Genomic DNA, 17,080 nt, shown 5'->3' on the forward strand with positions numbered 1-17,080 from the left:
ATGGCCCGATGATCCACCGCCACCGATTTCTCATTTTAACATGATCTTATGTTCACTATGGTCCAGGCAGAGCTCAGAGCTTCAATAGCTTTTGTCTAGAAAACGAGACGGAATGGAAATGCTTCATTACTGAACGGTTTTTACTTTTCTCATAGAATTAGAAGTGGGTCGTTTGCGCCTGCGCACACACGAGACAGGAAAATAGCAGCCCAACTCTTCTTTTCTTGAATAGCCAGATGACCTCTGGTTCACCTTGGGGCGGCAGTCAGAGCCTTTAACGAGCCGACACACACACACACACACACACACACACACACACACACACACACACACACACACACACACACACACACACACACACACACACACACACACACGACAACAATCTTGGGGGAAAGGAGACATGATTCATGCAGAACGCGCTGCTTATGTACATGTACAAAATTTTCTTTTCTTTTTTTAATATTTCGTAACCAGTCCTTTGTTAAGGTGCCGAACATTTATTCTGTTAACCAACACAATAAATCTGAAATATGATGAACCATACAGCAGAGGTCTGTCTATACAATCACTTCTGTTTTTTTATTTTCATAATCAGTATCAGGAAACCTGCTCATGTCTATAAGATATAATTTATATTTTTTCAGAAAACACATTATTTCATTTATCATCTTTAATACTTTTTATTTGTCACAAAGGGATTTTAAAGTACTGCGAGTTATATTCAATATTATCCATAACAAAATCACACCAGCCGTTTAAAAAGAAACCTTCCGTAACCTTCTACTGTTTCTTCACACTCTCACTGTGTCTCACTGTTTCTGTGGTAGGACCCTAAAGAGAGCATGGGCTTTACCTTTAAGTAGGTATATTTTACACTGAATCTAAAAAAACAAAATTTCATAATAATTACAAATATTAAAATTACCGGGAAAACAGCGACACATAAATAATCAGTTTTTATATCTGAAAAAGTTTCCAGTGCTGTTCAGAGACATGGGAATGTTCACAAAATGTCGCAATAGGTTCTCTCTCTCTCTCTCTCTCTCTCTCTCTCTCTCTCTCTCTCTCTCTCTCTCTCTCTCTCTCTCACACACACACACACACACACACACACACACACACACACACACACACACACACACACACACACACTAAAGCCTGTGTGGCGGGGAAAGCCTCTGAAAAGGTCATCACCCATTAGCTAAAGACACTTGGCCTCCAGTTGAACCCACGAACTGCTCATCATCTGCCTGAAGAACTCCGTGCGTGAGTTTACATGAAGTGAAGATCGACCAGAAACAGCTGCTTTTTCTTTTAAACCCAAATGCACTGAAGTTAGTTTATGCAGTTAACTTTATTCAGGGATTATTCAGCGGATATAAACACACACACACACACACACACACACACACACACACACACACACACACACACACACACACACACACACACCAAAGCATTTGAAAAACTATAAATATTATAAATGATGAGTGTTAGATGATCAGTATTGCTTTTAGCTTTGATGTTTTTTGATGATTGTATTAATTTGTTGTTTGGAGATCAGTGCTCTAATTATTTGGGGGGAAAACAAACATTTATGAAAAGCATTTTAGTCACATTAGATGCAATAGCAACCTTTATTGACCACAATCACGTATAGCACCAAATAACACCAAGTGCATTTCACATGATTTTTCTACGCGTTTGATAAAATGAAACAGTCCGCGGCACAAAACCTAAAAGAAAAATCTCTATTTTTGTTGTTGTTGTAAGTTTCCTCATATTACAGCAGCCTATACATCTTTATATTAATTACATTCAAGAAAAACGTAAAAAAAAAAACACATGAATCTAATGATATAAATAAGCAACACTGTGCAAATGTTGGATATTTGATAGAATCTGTCCTGTTCAAATATTAATATAAAGACAATACGAAATAAACACTTAAGAGTCAGCAATATTAATAAATTTTGTTTTAAATACAAATAAATACACTGAAATAAATTAACATTTGTTTTGAATTAAAAGAAGAAAGTATGAAATTGTTTTTAGTCGCGCTCTGGTGTCCATGAAATGTCTTTCGAGTCTACATTTTTGTGAAGTCCTGGTCTCGCGCTGTATCATTTGAAGAAGAGGAGAAAGAAGAGGAGGATGAAGGTCGGACCTTGGTGTTGGGTAACCTGTGATCCTTCTTCCATTTCATTCTGCGGTTCTGAAACCAGATTTTGATCTGCCTCTCGTTCAGACACAGCGTGTTGGCGATCTCGATTCTTCTCCTTCTGGTTAAGTATCTGCTATAGTGAAACTCCTTCTCGAGCTCGAGGATCTGCTGCCGAGTGTAAGCAGTGCGGGAACGCTTCGGCTCAGAACCAAAGTTTGCTGAAAAAGAGAAATACATTTAAACTAATCGAATATCCACAACAACGATAGTTATTATTCCTAATGTGATGCATGTCGATGATAAACACGATCTTTGATCATTGTGTGTGTGTGTGTGTGTTGTGTGTGTGTGTGTGTGTGTGTGTGTGTGTGTGTGTGTGTGTAAAAAAATAACCGTATTTTTGAGACACAGTCAACAGTAGACACACAAAACACTTTAAACCTGGAGATTTTCAACCAGTGTGAGTGCAAATTAAGCATAAAGCTGATTATGACTGTAAATTCATGTTTTATTTTTTATACAATTCTTATTATTATTGTTATTATTATTATTATTGTTATTATTATTATTATTATTATTATTATTATTATTATTATTGTTATTGGTATTATTATTATTATTATTATTATTATTATTATTATTATTATTATTATTATTATTATTATAGTAGTAGTATTATCGATTAAAGTGTATAGCAAATGTTTATAATAGAAAAATGAATTATTTTTTATGTTTAGTACAGAAAATAAGTCACACACACACACACACACACACACACACACACACACACACACACACACACACACACACACACACACACACACTCGCCTGAATGATTATTTTGACTGCTCTCTGTTGAGTCTATGATTATTTTCAATTAAACTGATGTCCAACTGGACGAGTTTTTGGAACCCTGGAAAGATTTTAGTTTGAAGATAAAGCTGCTGTGAACTTCAGTCTTTCCAAACAAAGAAAATGCACTTCATTCACCAGTGTAAAACACTACAGACTCCACCACAGAGCTCATGTGATTAAAGTGACGACCATATACTCCTTTAGCAGGGTCTTTTTCCACCCGAATCTCAGATCAGTTCATCTCCACTGCGCAGAACAGAAATCTCATGATTAATAATGTAAAGCAGAAAAGCTCGTGATAGTCCACAATAATTGTTATAACCTTCATTCATAACTACATTTATATCTCTAATCATGTAAATTCAATCTGAAACCGTTTTATTTTCATTAACACAAGATGAACTCTAGTCCTGGTCTATTTAAGATACACAAATAATGAATGGTCTGAATTATTAATCACTGGATTTTTTGTGGGATCTCTTCAAATACTTTCCCTCCGCCGACACACACACACACACACACACACACACACACACACACACACACACACACACACACACACACACACACACACAAAGCTGTCCGCTCTATTGGCGCTGCTGTAAAATTTATGGCGGGTGTAATAGCCGGCGCTCGGTAGTAAATCCGCCTGGTGAGTGTGTCGCTTCAAAGGATTTCTCTCTTAATACCGTCAAACATCACATAGCCCGCGTGACTGGTGGGCTTTAATGGCAAACATAAAGGGAAAGTAAAACAGGGAAGGGAACATAAACAGAGGGAGATGAGGAACGAGAAGAATAAGAGTTGTTGCGTATGTGCTTCTTGATTTCTCCCCAGTACTGGACATTTAAGCGTTTTCCTGATCTGAGTTCAGCTGATCAGCTCATTTACAGCTAGAAGATAAGAATAAATGTGTTAGGACAGAAAAACACTAACATGCAGTAAAAAAAAAAGAAAAAAAAAAGAGCGGGAATAAAAAAAACAGGATGTAATCTAAACAATGATCATAACAGTGCAAAAAGAAATCAAATAATCTACAGATGGTTCTGGTTTTGCGCAGTTTCTTACCTGCACCGGAGTGGAGTTTTCTCATCCAGGGATACACCACAGGCGCTTTGCTGTCGGAGGGCACTTCAGGGGCAGTGGTCTGGGTGGCAGGGGCAGCAGTCGGAGGTGTGTATGTTTTTGCCCCGTGTAAATTCCCCCCGTGCTCAGGAATGCTTTCACACTCATATTTGCCCTCCTGGTAGGTGACACTTTGAGGATATAATAACTCCTGCTGGTAGTCGGCGTCGCGAGCGCGTCTGTAACATTCAGCACTGATGTAGTCATTTTGTGAATATTCTTCGCACGGAGGAAATTTAGGATCGATGTAGTTCGAGTTCATCAAATACGAGCTCATGATCATTAATTTAGGGAGGGGGAAGAAATAAATTTTCCTTCTTTGTGTCGTTTTACTGCTCTGTAAAAGCCCACCCCTCACAGCACTAAAGCGGAGCCTGCAAAGTTTCTTTGATCACGAGACTCGGCTCAGGCCAATAGCACGCGCTAGGGTCAAAATACCCGGATGTGGAAGCCAAGATTTTCTTGGCAAAATCCAATCCTAATGAAATATTATGCAAAGAAAAATGATAAATCACTGTGCCAGTTTATTTGTAGGAGCATCTCTGGGATTTTATGCCGCAGGCAGAATTTTATTGGAAATGTTCCTGGTTGCATTTTAAAAGGAGGCTTTTAGATCTCAGATCTGCTCTGCAAAAAAACGTTCCTGTCACATAATCAATTTATCATTGTGTAAACTAAACATTACACATACATATTGTGTTGTATTTTGATTCGAATTTATCCTGCAAACAGTGTTTTTATGCTACTTTAAATGGTTAGATAATAATAATAATAATAATAATAATAATAATAATAATGATGATGATGAAGATGATGATGATAATAATAGTACTACTACTAATAATAATAATTGTAATAATAATAAAAGTGAATTGTTGTTATACTATGTGTTTTTCCTTATTGTAAATAAAAAATATGTTTTAGTCAGTAAACATATCGCCAGCAGCAATCTTTAACCATATTCAAAATGGGATTCATATCTATATCTAAAAAATATTTATACACCTGTATTTATACTTTCTGTTCTTCATTAAATCTCACATCATTGGGTCAAACACACACACACACACACACACACACACACACACACACACACACAGAGAGAGAGAGAGAGAGAGAGAGAGAGAGAGAGAGAGAGAGAGAGAGAGAGAGAGAGAGAGAGAGAGAGACCCTGGGATAAGAAATCGCCCATGTAGTCCCGTAGATGCGAATTTGCGGTTGTCCGAAAGTCACACAAATTCGGTTCTACAGGGTTCATATAGACGACTTATAAACAAACAGCAGCAACCGAGAGCGCAAAACAATCTGTTCTTAGCACACATACACACACACACACACACACACACACACACACACACACACACACACGACATACTCGTTCAAACCTCGCATTATTACAGACGATAATTAACGCTATGTTGCATTTACACTACACCAACATGAGCCTCTGCAAAGATTAAAGAAAAATAAATATGTTTATAAAAACAAAAAGCCGAATGTTCTCACAGGGTAAAATCTTTAGAAAAAGAAAAAAAGCAATATTTTGACAATCATTCTCTCACCCTTTTCTCTGACCATCAATCTGAACAATCAACTTAATCATAATAATAATAATAATAATAATAATAATAATAATAATAATAATAATAATAATAATAATACAAATACATGTATTACTGTTTCTAAATATTTATAGATTGTTTTTTATAATTTAATCGCTGCACACGATCAATGTTTAGATCAGAATGTAAAATGTATATTTACACACCAAAACTGCTCATTATGGCGAAAACTCTCAGATCAGATGCATCTGTTTTTTAATATATGTCACCATAAATCTTCAATGCCATCCCCATCCCCCTATTTTACCTCCTCACGCCCCCCTTCTCCTCTCTCTTGCTGGGCACATATTTTAATATTAGACAGGGTGACCGACGTTTCACCCCGCCATCAGATCTGTTTCAATAGTTCACTGCCACGGAGTTATTGATGAGAAACCGTCAATGAAATTTGTCCCGATACAAAACGCCATTTGTCCTCCCTTCATCCTCACGACTCAATGTGGACTTAATATGCGTCAAGACCCTGATGCTTTCTGAAAGATGTTTGTCTGGGTTTAAGAGTTAATTTTAATTTCATGTTTTATAGATGAAGAGCTCACACGTTTAGCTAAACTGTAGTAATCTAAATCTCCAACAATCTCCTTCACTGTCCCCTGGAAAGAAAGAAATTAATACATTTGCTTATTTGTCTGTAGATATTTTAGTGAAATTTGTTACTCTGAGTGACGAGCTGCTTAAACAAAACAAACAAGCAAATATACAAATAAATGGAATTGTAATACTTATTATAATTTTATTATATTTATTAATATTGTTATTATTGCAGTAGTACTAGTAACAATGGAATAGTAATAAATATACAAAATGTGTTATGTAATATATTTTAGCTCAGACACAGAGGAGAGAGAGAGAGGGAGAGTGAGAGAGAGAGGGAGAGAGAGAGAGAGAGAGAGAGAGAGAGAGAGAGAGAGAGAGAGAGAGAGAGAGAGAGAGAGAGAGAGAGAGAGAGAGAGAGAGAGAGAGAATACGTTGTTTTGTTTCTGCATTAAGGCCTCGTGCCTTCCTTGTTAAATTACATTTGAAAATGCACTTCATCACAATGATTATGATTCGCAATAAAACGGAAAATCCATTTTAAATACAAGAACAATGCAAGAGCAGGTAAATCTAACACAAAGTACATAATCTGCAAGATAAAGCTCTCAAGATCTACCTAAAAATAGAGTAAATACTTTACAAATCTGTTTCACACATGCCAGTATTTTACAGAATCTAAATATTTTATTTCTCAGTTTTGTTTGTGCATTAAGTGTCTTGATGCAAAGATTTTCATCTGTTGTGAATAAACCTATTTTCAGACAAAACAGTGTCAAGTGCACAATTCACTATAGTTACAACTTAGAATTTATAATAAAAGAAAGAGACAGACGGAGCGAACAAACCTTAGACAAAGAATATAATCTCTCTTTTGTTAATTAACATTAACATCTTGTCCATTTGCATTGACTTTATGATCGACAAAGTGGTTCTGACTCTCCTGATGCTGTAAAAATCATCAACAGAAAACAGAAACAAGGAAACTGGAAGCATAACAAGATTAAATAGAGCATTTAAAGAACCTAATTGAAACACATTAGCTCGGGGAACACCACGAGCATTTGCTCAGGAAACATTAAATGAACATCTTCTGTAGAAAATATTAAATTAGTGTATTAATTAATCCCCCAAGGGTGTTGGAGGGGCTGTGACTATTTCATTATGAGTTCGGTTATTAACTTACAGCACCATTTTGAAGTTAAAAAGAAATCATCCAGGGAACCCTCTGTGGTCTTCTGTCCACTTGCATTGGCTTAACTCGAGGGCTTTTTTGTCACTTCTGCCTATAAACCATAAAACTTACTCTAATGGCGTCACGTGCTGCATGCTGGCCACTCACTCACACACACACACACACACACACACACACACACACACACACACACACACACACACACACACACACACACACACACACACACACACACACACACACACACACACACACACACTTCCTATGGGCTTCATTCAGGCTGCAAAAGTTTCAAAAAGTGGATAAAAACACGAACCCACACGGGTTCCAGCTCTGGCCAAGTGCTGAATGTTTATATTGTATCAGTAATAATCTTGTGTGTGTGTGTGTGTGTGTGTGTGTGTGTGTGTGTGTGTGTGTGTGTGTGTGTGTGTGTGTGTGTGTGTGTGTGTGTGTTTATTGTGGCCTGTAAGCAACGCTGCAGTGGTGAGTAACCTGCATAATTTATAGGTCATGACTTAAAATAATGTGTTAATGTGCTGAGTGTGTGTGTGCGTGTGTGTGTGTGTGTGTGTGTGTGTGTGTGTGTGTGTGTGTGTGTGTGTGTGTGTGTGTGTACTTGTAATGCCCTCTGTTTTTTTTTATATATAATTTATTTATCTTCACATTTGAGAAAACGTAAAGAACATTTTTTTTTATAATAAATCACTGTGGCTGAGGTTCATCTATAAATGTTTCATTTACCTTCACAAAGTAAGAATGTATTACATATTCAAATTCATTGCCCATTTTATTTGTAATAATTAATTTCCAGTAACATTAAATTTGTCGTACATTTAGCAATTATTATTTACATTATTTTGAATTCTTATTCATAAAACGATTAAACGTTATTCAGTTCTGGAATGAACATCAGAGTCAGGAATGCAACCAGTCAGATTAAAACATGTTCTCATTTCCCATCTGTTTCAATAGACAGGATACAACTGTCGTCGTTTTAGAGCCATAAAGTTTTATTAGGTGTCAGAGCCATAAAACGTTTTACAGGCATCTGTCTGTACTGTAAATAATTACAGAAGAACCGAAAGACAGCGCGAGGAAAAGTCTCACATTAGCCTTTCAGACCGCTTTAATATTGTTTTCAGAGATTAATTTCAGACCGTGTAACGAAATCGTGTGCACCTTAGTCTTAAACCCAAAATAATCCGGTTTTATAAATTGTTCATAAAGGAACAACATTGTTGAAATTCTTTTAGCAGACACCCTGGAAAAAAACCTGACACTTTGCGGATGTTATTTGGACAAGTGACACGAACGGAAATTACTCAGTGTCTCTTTAGCAGCTGAGCATCGAATTAACACACACACACACACACACACACACACACACACACACACACACACACACACACACACACACACACAAAGTGGCATTTTTAAATATTTTATTTAGTACAGGATTGGCATGTATGTTGTTAAATGCATTATTTGCACAACTCTATTTCCTCATATTTCCAGTAAACACCATCTGCTCTGTTAGTGACGTTCAAAAAACACTGTAAATCTTAAAGAATAAAGAAGATGGATAAAGTAAGCAGAGATTTTTAAGCAAATTTAAATGGAGGTAATGTGCACTGACCCCGGTGACATGGTGACTCACAGACATGTCTCATAGTAGAAGTTATGACGCGTTATAATCTCATAAATTAGACAAAAATACATCTTTGTACGTATATATTAATATATATCTCAGTATTAGGCTTATATCTAAGTGCTCCAGCACAAGTGACTCATTCTTGCTGTAAAAATGACACTAATGCGTTATTATCATCAGTAGGCTTCTGTTTGTTATCGTCCAGATTGTGGACATCATCACGCTCTCCAGACCATCTCAGCTTTATTTATTTATTAGTGTGAAGGAGGATTCATCACAAGGTGGCCATGTTCGTCAGCGTAACATTACCACAAGGCTTGTAACGTAAACGTTTCCTATTACGAACTAATTGGAAGGAGCGGCGCACGTGCACTTTAGGTTCATCTCCAAAGTTCAGTAAAAGTGAAACATGGCGATCTGCGTGTTCATAACGCAAAACTCGAGAGTAAATAAAATGCATACACACTTAGAAGAATTGTGTACTGGCCTGTGCATTTGCTTGTCTCTGAGGTGGCACCTATATATTGTTTAATATGTTTTTTTTTATAAACATAAATCCCAATTCGATCTCCTAGATATCCATGTTTCTACATAAAAACCATCTGCACCATCCCTGCAACATAGAGGTGTACAGGTGGGATTTTCTTCTCTGAGCGTTTAGCATTATAAAGATAAAATGTATGTTCTGAATCTGTTTTAGGTTAAAATTGAAGTATAATTTTATGTCTTTGTGTCTTTCTTCCATTTCATTCTGCGGTTCTGAAACCAAATTTTGATCTGCCTCTCATTCAGACACAGAGTGTGTGCGATCTCGATTCTCCTTCGTCTGGATAAATAACGGTTGTAGTGAAATTCTTTCTCCAGCTCCAGTGTTTGGTATCGGGTATAACTCGTCCTCGCTCGTTTCCCATCCGATTCTGAAGTTTAAACACAGTAAACACACAGAAGTCTAATTTTAATATTGGGGAATGTCAAATGGGCCACATGCAAGATTTAGACGTGTTGCACTGGTGCTGCTTTATTCCTTTTTTTATTCTAAGTCTAGAATATATTTAGTGTAATAGTTGGTTGAATTCACACACAAACATAAATAGTTGAATTCAGATTGTAATTAATTTTATTTGAACAAGGCGATGAATTTACACAAGCAGCTTTTAGCACATTAATCAGCTAAATGAACACAACACTGTATTCTGGTTACTCAGGAAACATCACTGTCGATATTTTACTGAAAAGCTTTTTATCAAGAGAAATAAAAACAACGTTGTATGGAAACAAAAAAAAACAAACAAACAAATACTGACAGTTTTGGACACGTGTGTTAAATACATATCAGCCCCTGTAGCTGTAACAACACCATGATATTTTATATTCATCTCGTTAAATGAGTCGCTTACAGACAAACACTGTATTATTCATCACTGCACACGTTCCAAACAAAGCTCCAAACACACTGAAACACAATCCTTTATTCTTAACTCGAAGCTTTTTTTCTAACACATTAGAGTGAAATTAATCTATTTTTATTTATTTATTCTATTTATTAAATTGATTTCGAGTCCTAACTCGGTTTGGTGGTTTGTTGTTTCCCTTATCCAATTAGACCACCATAAATTTGGTCGCGGATGGTCTCTTGGTCGCGAGCGGACAGTTTTACGAGCAATTGAAGCCTTTTGTCATAAAAATTTACGACCGTCGGTTTTATTATTTCCGAATGAGGTCTATAAAACTCGGGGAAAAATAACAATGAATGAACCAGGGGGAGGAAACCGAGAGAAAAACGCACGAAGGAGCGAAAGTGAGAACAGGAGAAAACTTTTTTGTTGTTGTTACCGTGGGTCGCGTGCAGTTTGGTCATCCACGGGTAGATTTGCGGTCGAGTGCACGAGAGCTGTACAGCTTTCACTTTCTTTTCCGGGCCGACTTTTGCTTTCTGTTCGACCTCGAACGCGTCGTCGTGACTCCCGGTGTCGGCGTGTGCGCTTTGCCGATCATACGGCGGTTCCGAGGCGCGGTCATAGTCGTCGTGGTGTTGGTGGTGTTCGTGGTCAGCAGGTGGACCGGAGCTCATCTCCCGCACGCGGCTACGGCGGCGGTGGCTGTAACGGGGCAGGGGGCGCGCGTTGCTCGCTTGCTCGATCGCTCGCGTGGACTTCGTGGGCGCGGTTCTGGGGTTTTGCGAAAGCGGACGCCGCGTGACCCGATTTCTTCAATCGGAAACGTAAGATGTCATCTCGCAAAGCTTTTGGGCTGGGTTTTTTTTTCTTGGTGTAAATGTGTATGATTTGTGTCTCGCATGAATTCTATAGGATTTAATCTAGAATTTATAGGAGAAAGTTTTTTTTTCACAGTCTTCATTTTCTATTGGCCAAATATAGAACGCTTCAAGTGGATCACGTGCTCGTTTCCTCCAGTCATACATTTAGTTAGATCGTGTCAGGGCTTTAGTAATGGAGCTGTAAAAACACAAGTTGCGCAACAGTGACATGGCAAACAAGAGCCAATAGCGTCACCTGGTGATTAAGACTGTATAGGACAAGAGATTTCATTCGGTAAATTCATTTCCTTGTAACGTGGAAACTTTTCTTGTGATTTTCTTGTAGACCAACCGCAGAGAAATAAAGAACTCAGACAGACGTCATGAAGTCTTTCGACAATTAAACAGCGATGCTTAGCCAGGAAATAAGTTTGCTGTATTCAGTACAAGTTTTAGATAACAAAACATTAAACATTATTAATAATAATAATAATAATAACAATAATAATAATAATAATAATAATAATAATAATAAAAATATTTATTTCTGAATGTTTTTTATTTAAAATGTATTTAATAATAATAGGCAGAGGGTATGGAATGCCATTGTTGTAAATTAATATTTTTCTCCTGAAAACGTGCCCTCAATATTTTCGTTCTGTTTCTCACTTAGTTTTGGAGATTTTTGCATTTTGAAGTAATTCCACTGCAGGAACAAATATAACTTTAGTAATAGTTTACAATTTCAGTTGTATGGTTTATTCACTACCAGGCTAATGTGTGATTATTGATATATTGCTTTCAATGGCATTTAATAAGTTTGGGTTTTTAAATATACTGAATTATTAAACACTAAACTAAAATTAGGTATCTTTAACCCCGAGCTTTAAATTTTACTTTCTCAACCTGTAAAGAATGTTACGATCTCAGAAATGTGGTTCTGACCTGCTTTCCGTGCATTTTAATAAGGTTCTGTTACAGTTTAACAAAAAACACCGAAAATGTAGAAATGTATAAATTCATCATGTAGTTTCCCATAATACTAGATTTTTAGTAGATGGAAATATAAAGAATCTCCAAATTTGCCCCCTTCCCCTTTATAGTTTTCTTATTAAGTGACTCCGTTTTGAATTCGACTCATTACGTTGTTATGCTTTTAAATATTTACATTTTAGTTTTCTATTTATTAAATCATAAAATCATTGAGTTTGGTTTTTTTTATTTATTATTTTTTTATTTATTTTAATGCAGCAGCGTTTTTATTCTTGTCTACATCCTAATCAGGATTATGGATCTATTTGAATGGCGAGATCATTGCATCCTTATCCTTATTTGTTTTCATTAAAGTTTTTTTTTATTATTTCCCCTTTTCTGAAAGCTTTAGGGCGTAAAGAAAATAATACTAATTCCACTAAACATTAGTTTGTGACTGGTGCACTGAATATTCCCTGCGATATGAGTGAAATGAACAGAGAGTTAGTTGCCTTTTCTTCTAGTTTTCCTTCAAGATTTATTTTTTTTACTTATTTCTTTGCAATTTAAAAGTCTCTGCTGGTCCACATTTTAAAGATCCTTCCAGTTTGTGTTAAAACGCAAATCTCGGCACTGATTACTTTTAAGCATGCATATTTGCATATTTTGTCCTCCGCGCGATTAGTTTGTCTAGTAAACATCTAAAGTCGTGAGATTTTGTTGTCAAAATGCACTTCATGAAGGTAAAGCCCGAGTAATTTGGACGCTACTTGCTTAAAATAGTATTTGTATATACTATGAATGTTTTATTTATTTATTTTAAATATTGACTTTAATCTTATTTGAAGACGCGTTTGGCTGCGGGTCATGTTAACATGTAAACAGAAAGTATGGACTCTGAATTTAAACATAATATATGGAAAGTGTACATAATCAAGACGACCTTAAGGTTTGACTTTCTAAAAATCATTTCAGGAATTGTAGTGACTGATGTGTCTTTCATGAGTTTCTGAATCTGATCATGCTTGTGCGATCGTAAATAACATACAACAAGTGACACAAGTTGAAGGATACATGTTGATGTTTATTTAAAAATGATACCTGTTCAGCAGGTTGTTTTATATAACCGAATATTTGCTTGGTTGCATGAACGAGACACAAAAATTATAGTCCATTTTTATGTCTTGTGGCGCTCAACAACAACTAAGGCAATGTCATTTCATATAAACACGTTTTCCATATATGCAAATGTATACATAATCGTTAAATATAACAATTTTTCAGCTTTCCATCAGATTTTAACCAGTAACAAAAGTCGACGGTAATGTCAACAGGTAGTTTTCTATTAACCCATTTTTCTACATGATGGATAAGTAAAGCAGAGATATACGTGGAAAAAGCCACACTTGTAGCGCATAACATTTTGTGAGGCAAAATTCAACAGGTAGTTGAATAGTTGTTTAAGGTAGTTGAATTGATGGGTAGTTTTTAACCATAATGTTCTATATTTATATATGCATGATATATCACACATAATATTGGCACATGTTTTAGGTAGTTTCATGTATGTACAACGTGCCTGATGCAAAAACAACAAAATCTACTCCTTAGTGTCATTAGTGGATTCTTCTGTATCCTCTTTCCGTGTTTCCTGTTCGCTCAGAGTGGAGCTCAGATTGTTCTCTTTCTTCCATTTCATCCTGCGGTTCTGAAACCAGATTTTAATTTGTCGCTCGGTCAGACACAGCGTGTTTGCGATCTCGATTCTTCTTCTCCGAGTTAAATATCGGTTGTAGTGAAACTCTTTCTCCAGCTCCAGTGTTTGGTATCGAGAATAAATCTGACGACCTCTGCGCCTGTCAGAGCCATAACCAACACCTGAGGAAAAGAAATGTGGTTAAAGTCAGGGAGAAAGAAGGATGTAGACATTTCTGTTCAGGTTTGTTAAAAAGTCCGTGTATTAAGAACAACTTGTTAGTGGTACAATGAAGACCAGCATTTTTAAGTTTCACTCAAATCTATTGATTCTGTAACTGTAACAACGCTGCGATTTTTTTTTCTTGGTTCTAATATTCAATTAACTTTCAATTTACGAACGACGAGTTAATTATTCAGACATTTGATTGTTTGTTTTGAGCAAAATCATTATCAAATTTATTCCTCTTATTAGCAGCTTGTCCACAAACAGAGCCACACAAGTCCACTCTTTTAGGGTTTTGTTTTGAATCTTATTGTTGCTTATTCTTTTGACCAAATGGGATTTTTCTTATTGATTGGTTGGACATTTACTGCCTGAGCGAAAGCTCTGTCCAAACCTTTATGGGGTAATAAAACAATAAAAACGCAAATTTGTAGTTGCGGTAGAAAAAAAAAGCGTTATGGTCAGAGAAGTTTAAGTTGCGTGTCTTTACATAATACACGAATAAATAAATCTCGTGAACTCACCACTGTGCGAGTTCATTCTTTGCATCCAGGGATAAATCTGTATGCTGCTGCTTTTTGGATCCTGGCACGCGCTTCTGCATTGCTCTAACGACGGCGAGGTGGTGAAGTCCTGCGCGAAGCTTTGTCTGCAACCGGAAATCGCGTCTTTGTCCGAGTAAAACGCATTGGATCCGTAGTCGTAGGGTGCACGGCTCGCGCCGAACATCACGTCTTCCTGCGGCGGGTAGAAGGGCGCGCGGTACATCCGGTTCGCCGCGCCATAGGACGACGGGAAATGGCGGACCACGGGGTCGTAGGCGCTCGAGTTGGACAGGGCCACGTTGGGCAAAACCTCGTGAGCTCCGGTTAAGTGGCACGAGAGGGACGAGTTTGTGAAATAGGAATTCATACCGTCCACTCTCTCACTCACTCACTCACTCACTCACTCTCTCACTCCAAACCTCTCTTCTTCTCTTTCCCTCCCTCTCCTACTTTCTATGATCTCTCTCTCGTTCTCTGTCTTTCCCTGTTTTACTCCCTCCCTCCTTCTAACCCTTCCTTCATTCACGCTTTCTTTCTTTCTATCCTATGCTTTTTCCTCGCAGATTTTTTTGTTTAATTATTTTATTCTGTAATTCCAGTGCTGTATGATGTCTAATTTATTTCGGGACACCAATAAAAGACTGCACGCGCGCAGCTCAACGTGTGTTTTCAAAGCATCCTTTCTAAGATAGACAGAGATGACTGGGTCAGCTGACCACATTTCATCCAATGAATGACTTGATTATGGAGTGAGAGAGAGAGAGAGAGAGAGAGTGAGAGAGAGAGAGAGAGAGAGAGAGAGAGAGAGAGAGAGAGAGAGAGAAAAGAGAAGCCAAGATTTTCTACCTTAACATTAGATTACACAGTTTTTGAAGATATTTTTTTTATTCAGCCTCTCTCTCTCTCTCTCTCTCTCTCTCTCTCTCTCTCTCTCTCTCTCTCTCTCTCTCTCTCTCTCACACACACACACACACACACACACACACACACACACACACACACACACACACACACACACACACACACACACACACACACACACACAGGGTTTTTTCTCTTGGCCTGATGGTATACATTTCCACAATATTTCTTAATCTCCTCCTCCGTTACAAAAAATGACATCAAACTGTTTCAGTTCTCAATAAAATGTTGATTCTCTTTAATGTAGCGTCATTATTTTGACTAATCTTCTTGTTCATCTTTCATTTATCACACCGATAACATCATTTAATAATGTACAGCAATATTAATGTACACAAATGTTGAGCCTCATCTGTTACTGCAAAACCGAGAAACGGGCGGACAATAGTTAATAAAGTCATAAATACTGTGATCAGTTCATAACGCAGTGGATGCGCGAGAGCGAGAAGTTAAACAATACATTGGACAATAAAAAATTACCAATACATTAGTTAAATAAAATGATAAAACTATGACAATGTTTTTAAAGTAATTAAAAAATAAGAATTTATTGAAATTGTTTTTATTTTCATACAGAAATGTGTACGTGCAAGTGCATAAAACATTATTATTATTATTACTATTAACTTTACAATTATACTATTAATATAATTGTTTTTGTATTTTTCTTTTAAAAATTTAGATTTAACTTGCTTTAATCCGAGCATTCTAATAAAGTGCGATTCTATCTATCTATCTATCTATCTATCTATCTATCTATCTATCTATCTATCTATCTATCTATCTATCTATCTATCTATCTATCTATCTATCTATCTATCTATCTATCTATCTCGCTCTTAGTATAATGTAATTATATAATGTGTTTAATCTTTATTGATTCCGTGTCTCTAGAGTGGTATTTAATTAGCTCGTGCGGCTGAACTAAATGAATCGGGGTTGATCTCATGGTGAACAAAAGCGAAAGTCTCCAGTCTTTAACACACTTTCGTGTCCGTATTGTACTGTATAATTGGTAAAAGTACCGCGCATACTTGGTGTGTTTGGTGCATACTTTCGTGTGTGTTGACTCCTTTTGTGCAGAAGGGAAATTTATAGAGAGGCAGAAGGAGGTTTATGGCAGTTTTACTGCTTAACGCCTGAGCTGAAAGTCATAAACCAGACAAATGTCAACTTTCAACAAAAGCGTCTTCACAAGCAGCGCAAAGACTCAGCCGTGCTCATGGAAAGGATAATAATCACATTCATTACAAAAAATTATAATTACAATTTCTAATGTATATAAAAGGCAGCGCAATTTGTTTTTAGTTCC

The 17,080-nt window shown here is 36.7% G+C and overlaps 3 protein-coding genes and 1 long non-coding RNA gene across 5 annotated transcripts in view; 1 reads left to right on the plus strand and 3 right to left on the minus strand.

Annotated features, from left to right (window-relative positions):
* Positions 1-1,621: 1,621 nt before the first annotated feature.
* The window catches only part of LOC310722976 (homeobox protein Hox-C4a-like), an 18,123-nt gene continuing 2,664 nt past the window's right edge, over positions 1,622-17,080 (minus strand). Inside the window, exons 1-2 of one of the 2 annotated variants that reach the window (XM_083535827.1) lie at positions 4,091-4,955; positions 1,622-2,385 (exon numbers count right to left, since the gene is read on the minus strand). In XM_083535827.1, the coding sequence (XP_083391953.1) occupies positions 2,093-2,385; positions 4,091-4,430 (633 nt within the window). In that variant the 5' untranslated portion in view covers positions 4,431-4,955 and the 3' untranslated portion in view covers positions 1,622-2,092. Of the gene's footprint in view, positions 2,386-4,090; positions 4,956-17,080 lie in introns of those variants that run through there. The other variant, XR_014532549.1, reaches the window with a different exon arrangement.
* LOC310722977 (homeobox protein Hox-C5-like) lies at positions 8,927-11,887 on the minus strand. The gene is made up of 2 exons (XM_083535828.1): positions 10,986-11,887; positions 8,927-10,069 (listed from the first exon to the last, which is right to left on the minus strand). The coding sequence occupies exons 1-2, from the start codon at positions 11,221-11,223 to the stop codon at positions 9,873-9,875; spliced, it is 435 nt and encodes a 144-aa protein (XP_083391954.1). The 5' UTR covers positions 11,224-11,887; the 3' UTR covers positions 8,927-9,872.
* Positions 8,929-14,737, plus strand: LOC310722979. Its single transcript, XR_014532551.1, has 2 exons — positions 8,929-10,499; positions 10,552-14,737. It is a non-coding gene; the product is annotated as an uncharacterized lncRNA (long non-coding RNA).
* hoxc6b (homeobox C6b) lies at positions 13,445-17,074 on the minus strand. The gene is made up of 2 exons (XM_083535825.1): positions 14,827-17,074; positions 13,445-14,259 (listed from the first exon to the last, which is right to left on the minus strand). Exons 1-2 carry the CDS (start codon positions 15,212-15,214, stop codon positions 13,982-13,984), a joined length of 666 nt encoding a protein of 221 aa, XP_083391951.1. The 5' UTR covers positions 15,215-17,074; the 3' UTR covers positions 13,445-13,981.

This window comes from Silurus aristotelis (assembly GCF_946808225.1).
Source record: "Silurus aristotelis genome assembly, chromosome: 29".
NCBI classification, from domain to species: Eukaryota; Metazoa; Chordata; class Actinopteri; order Siluriformes; family Siluridae; genus Silurus; species Silurus aristotelis.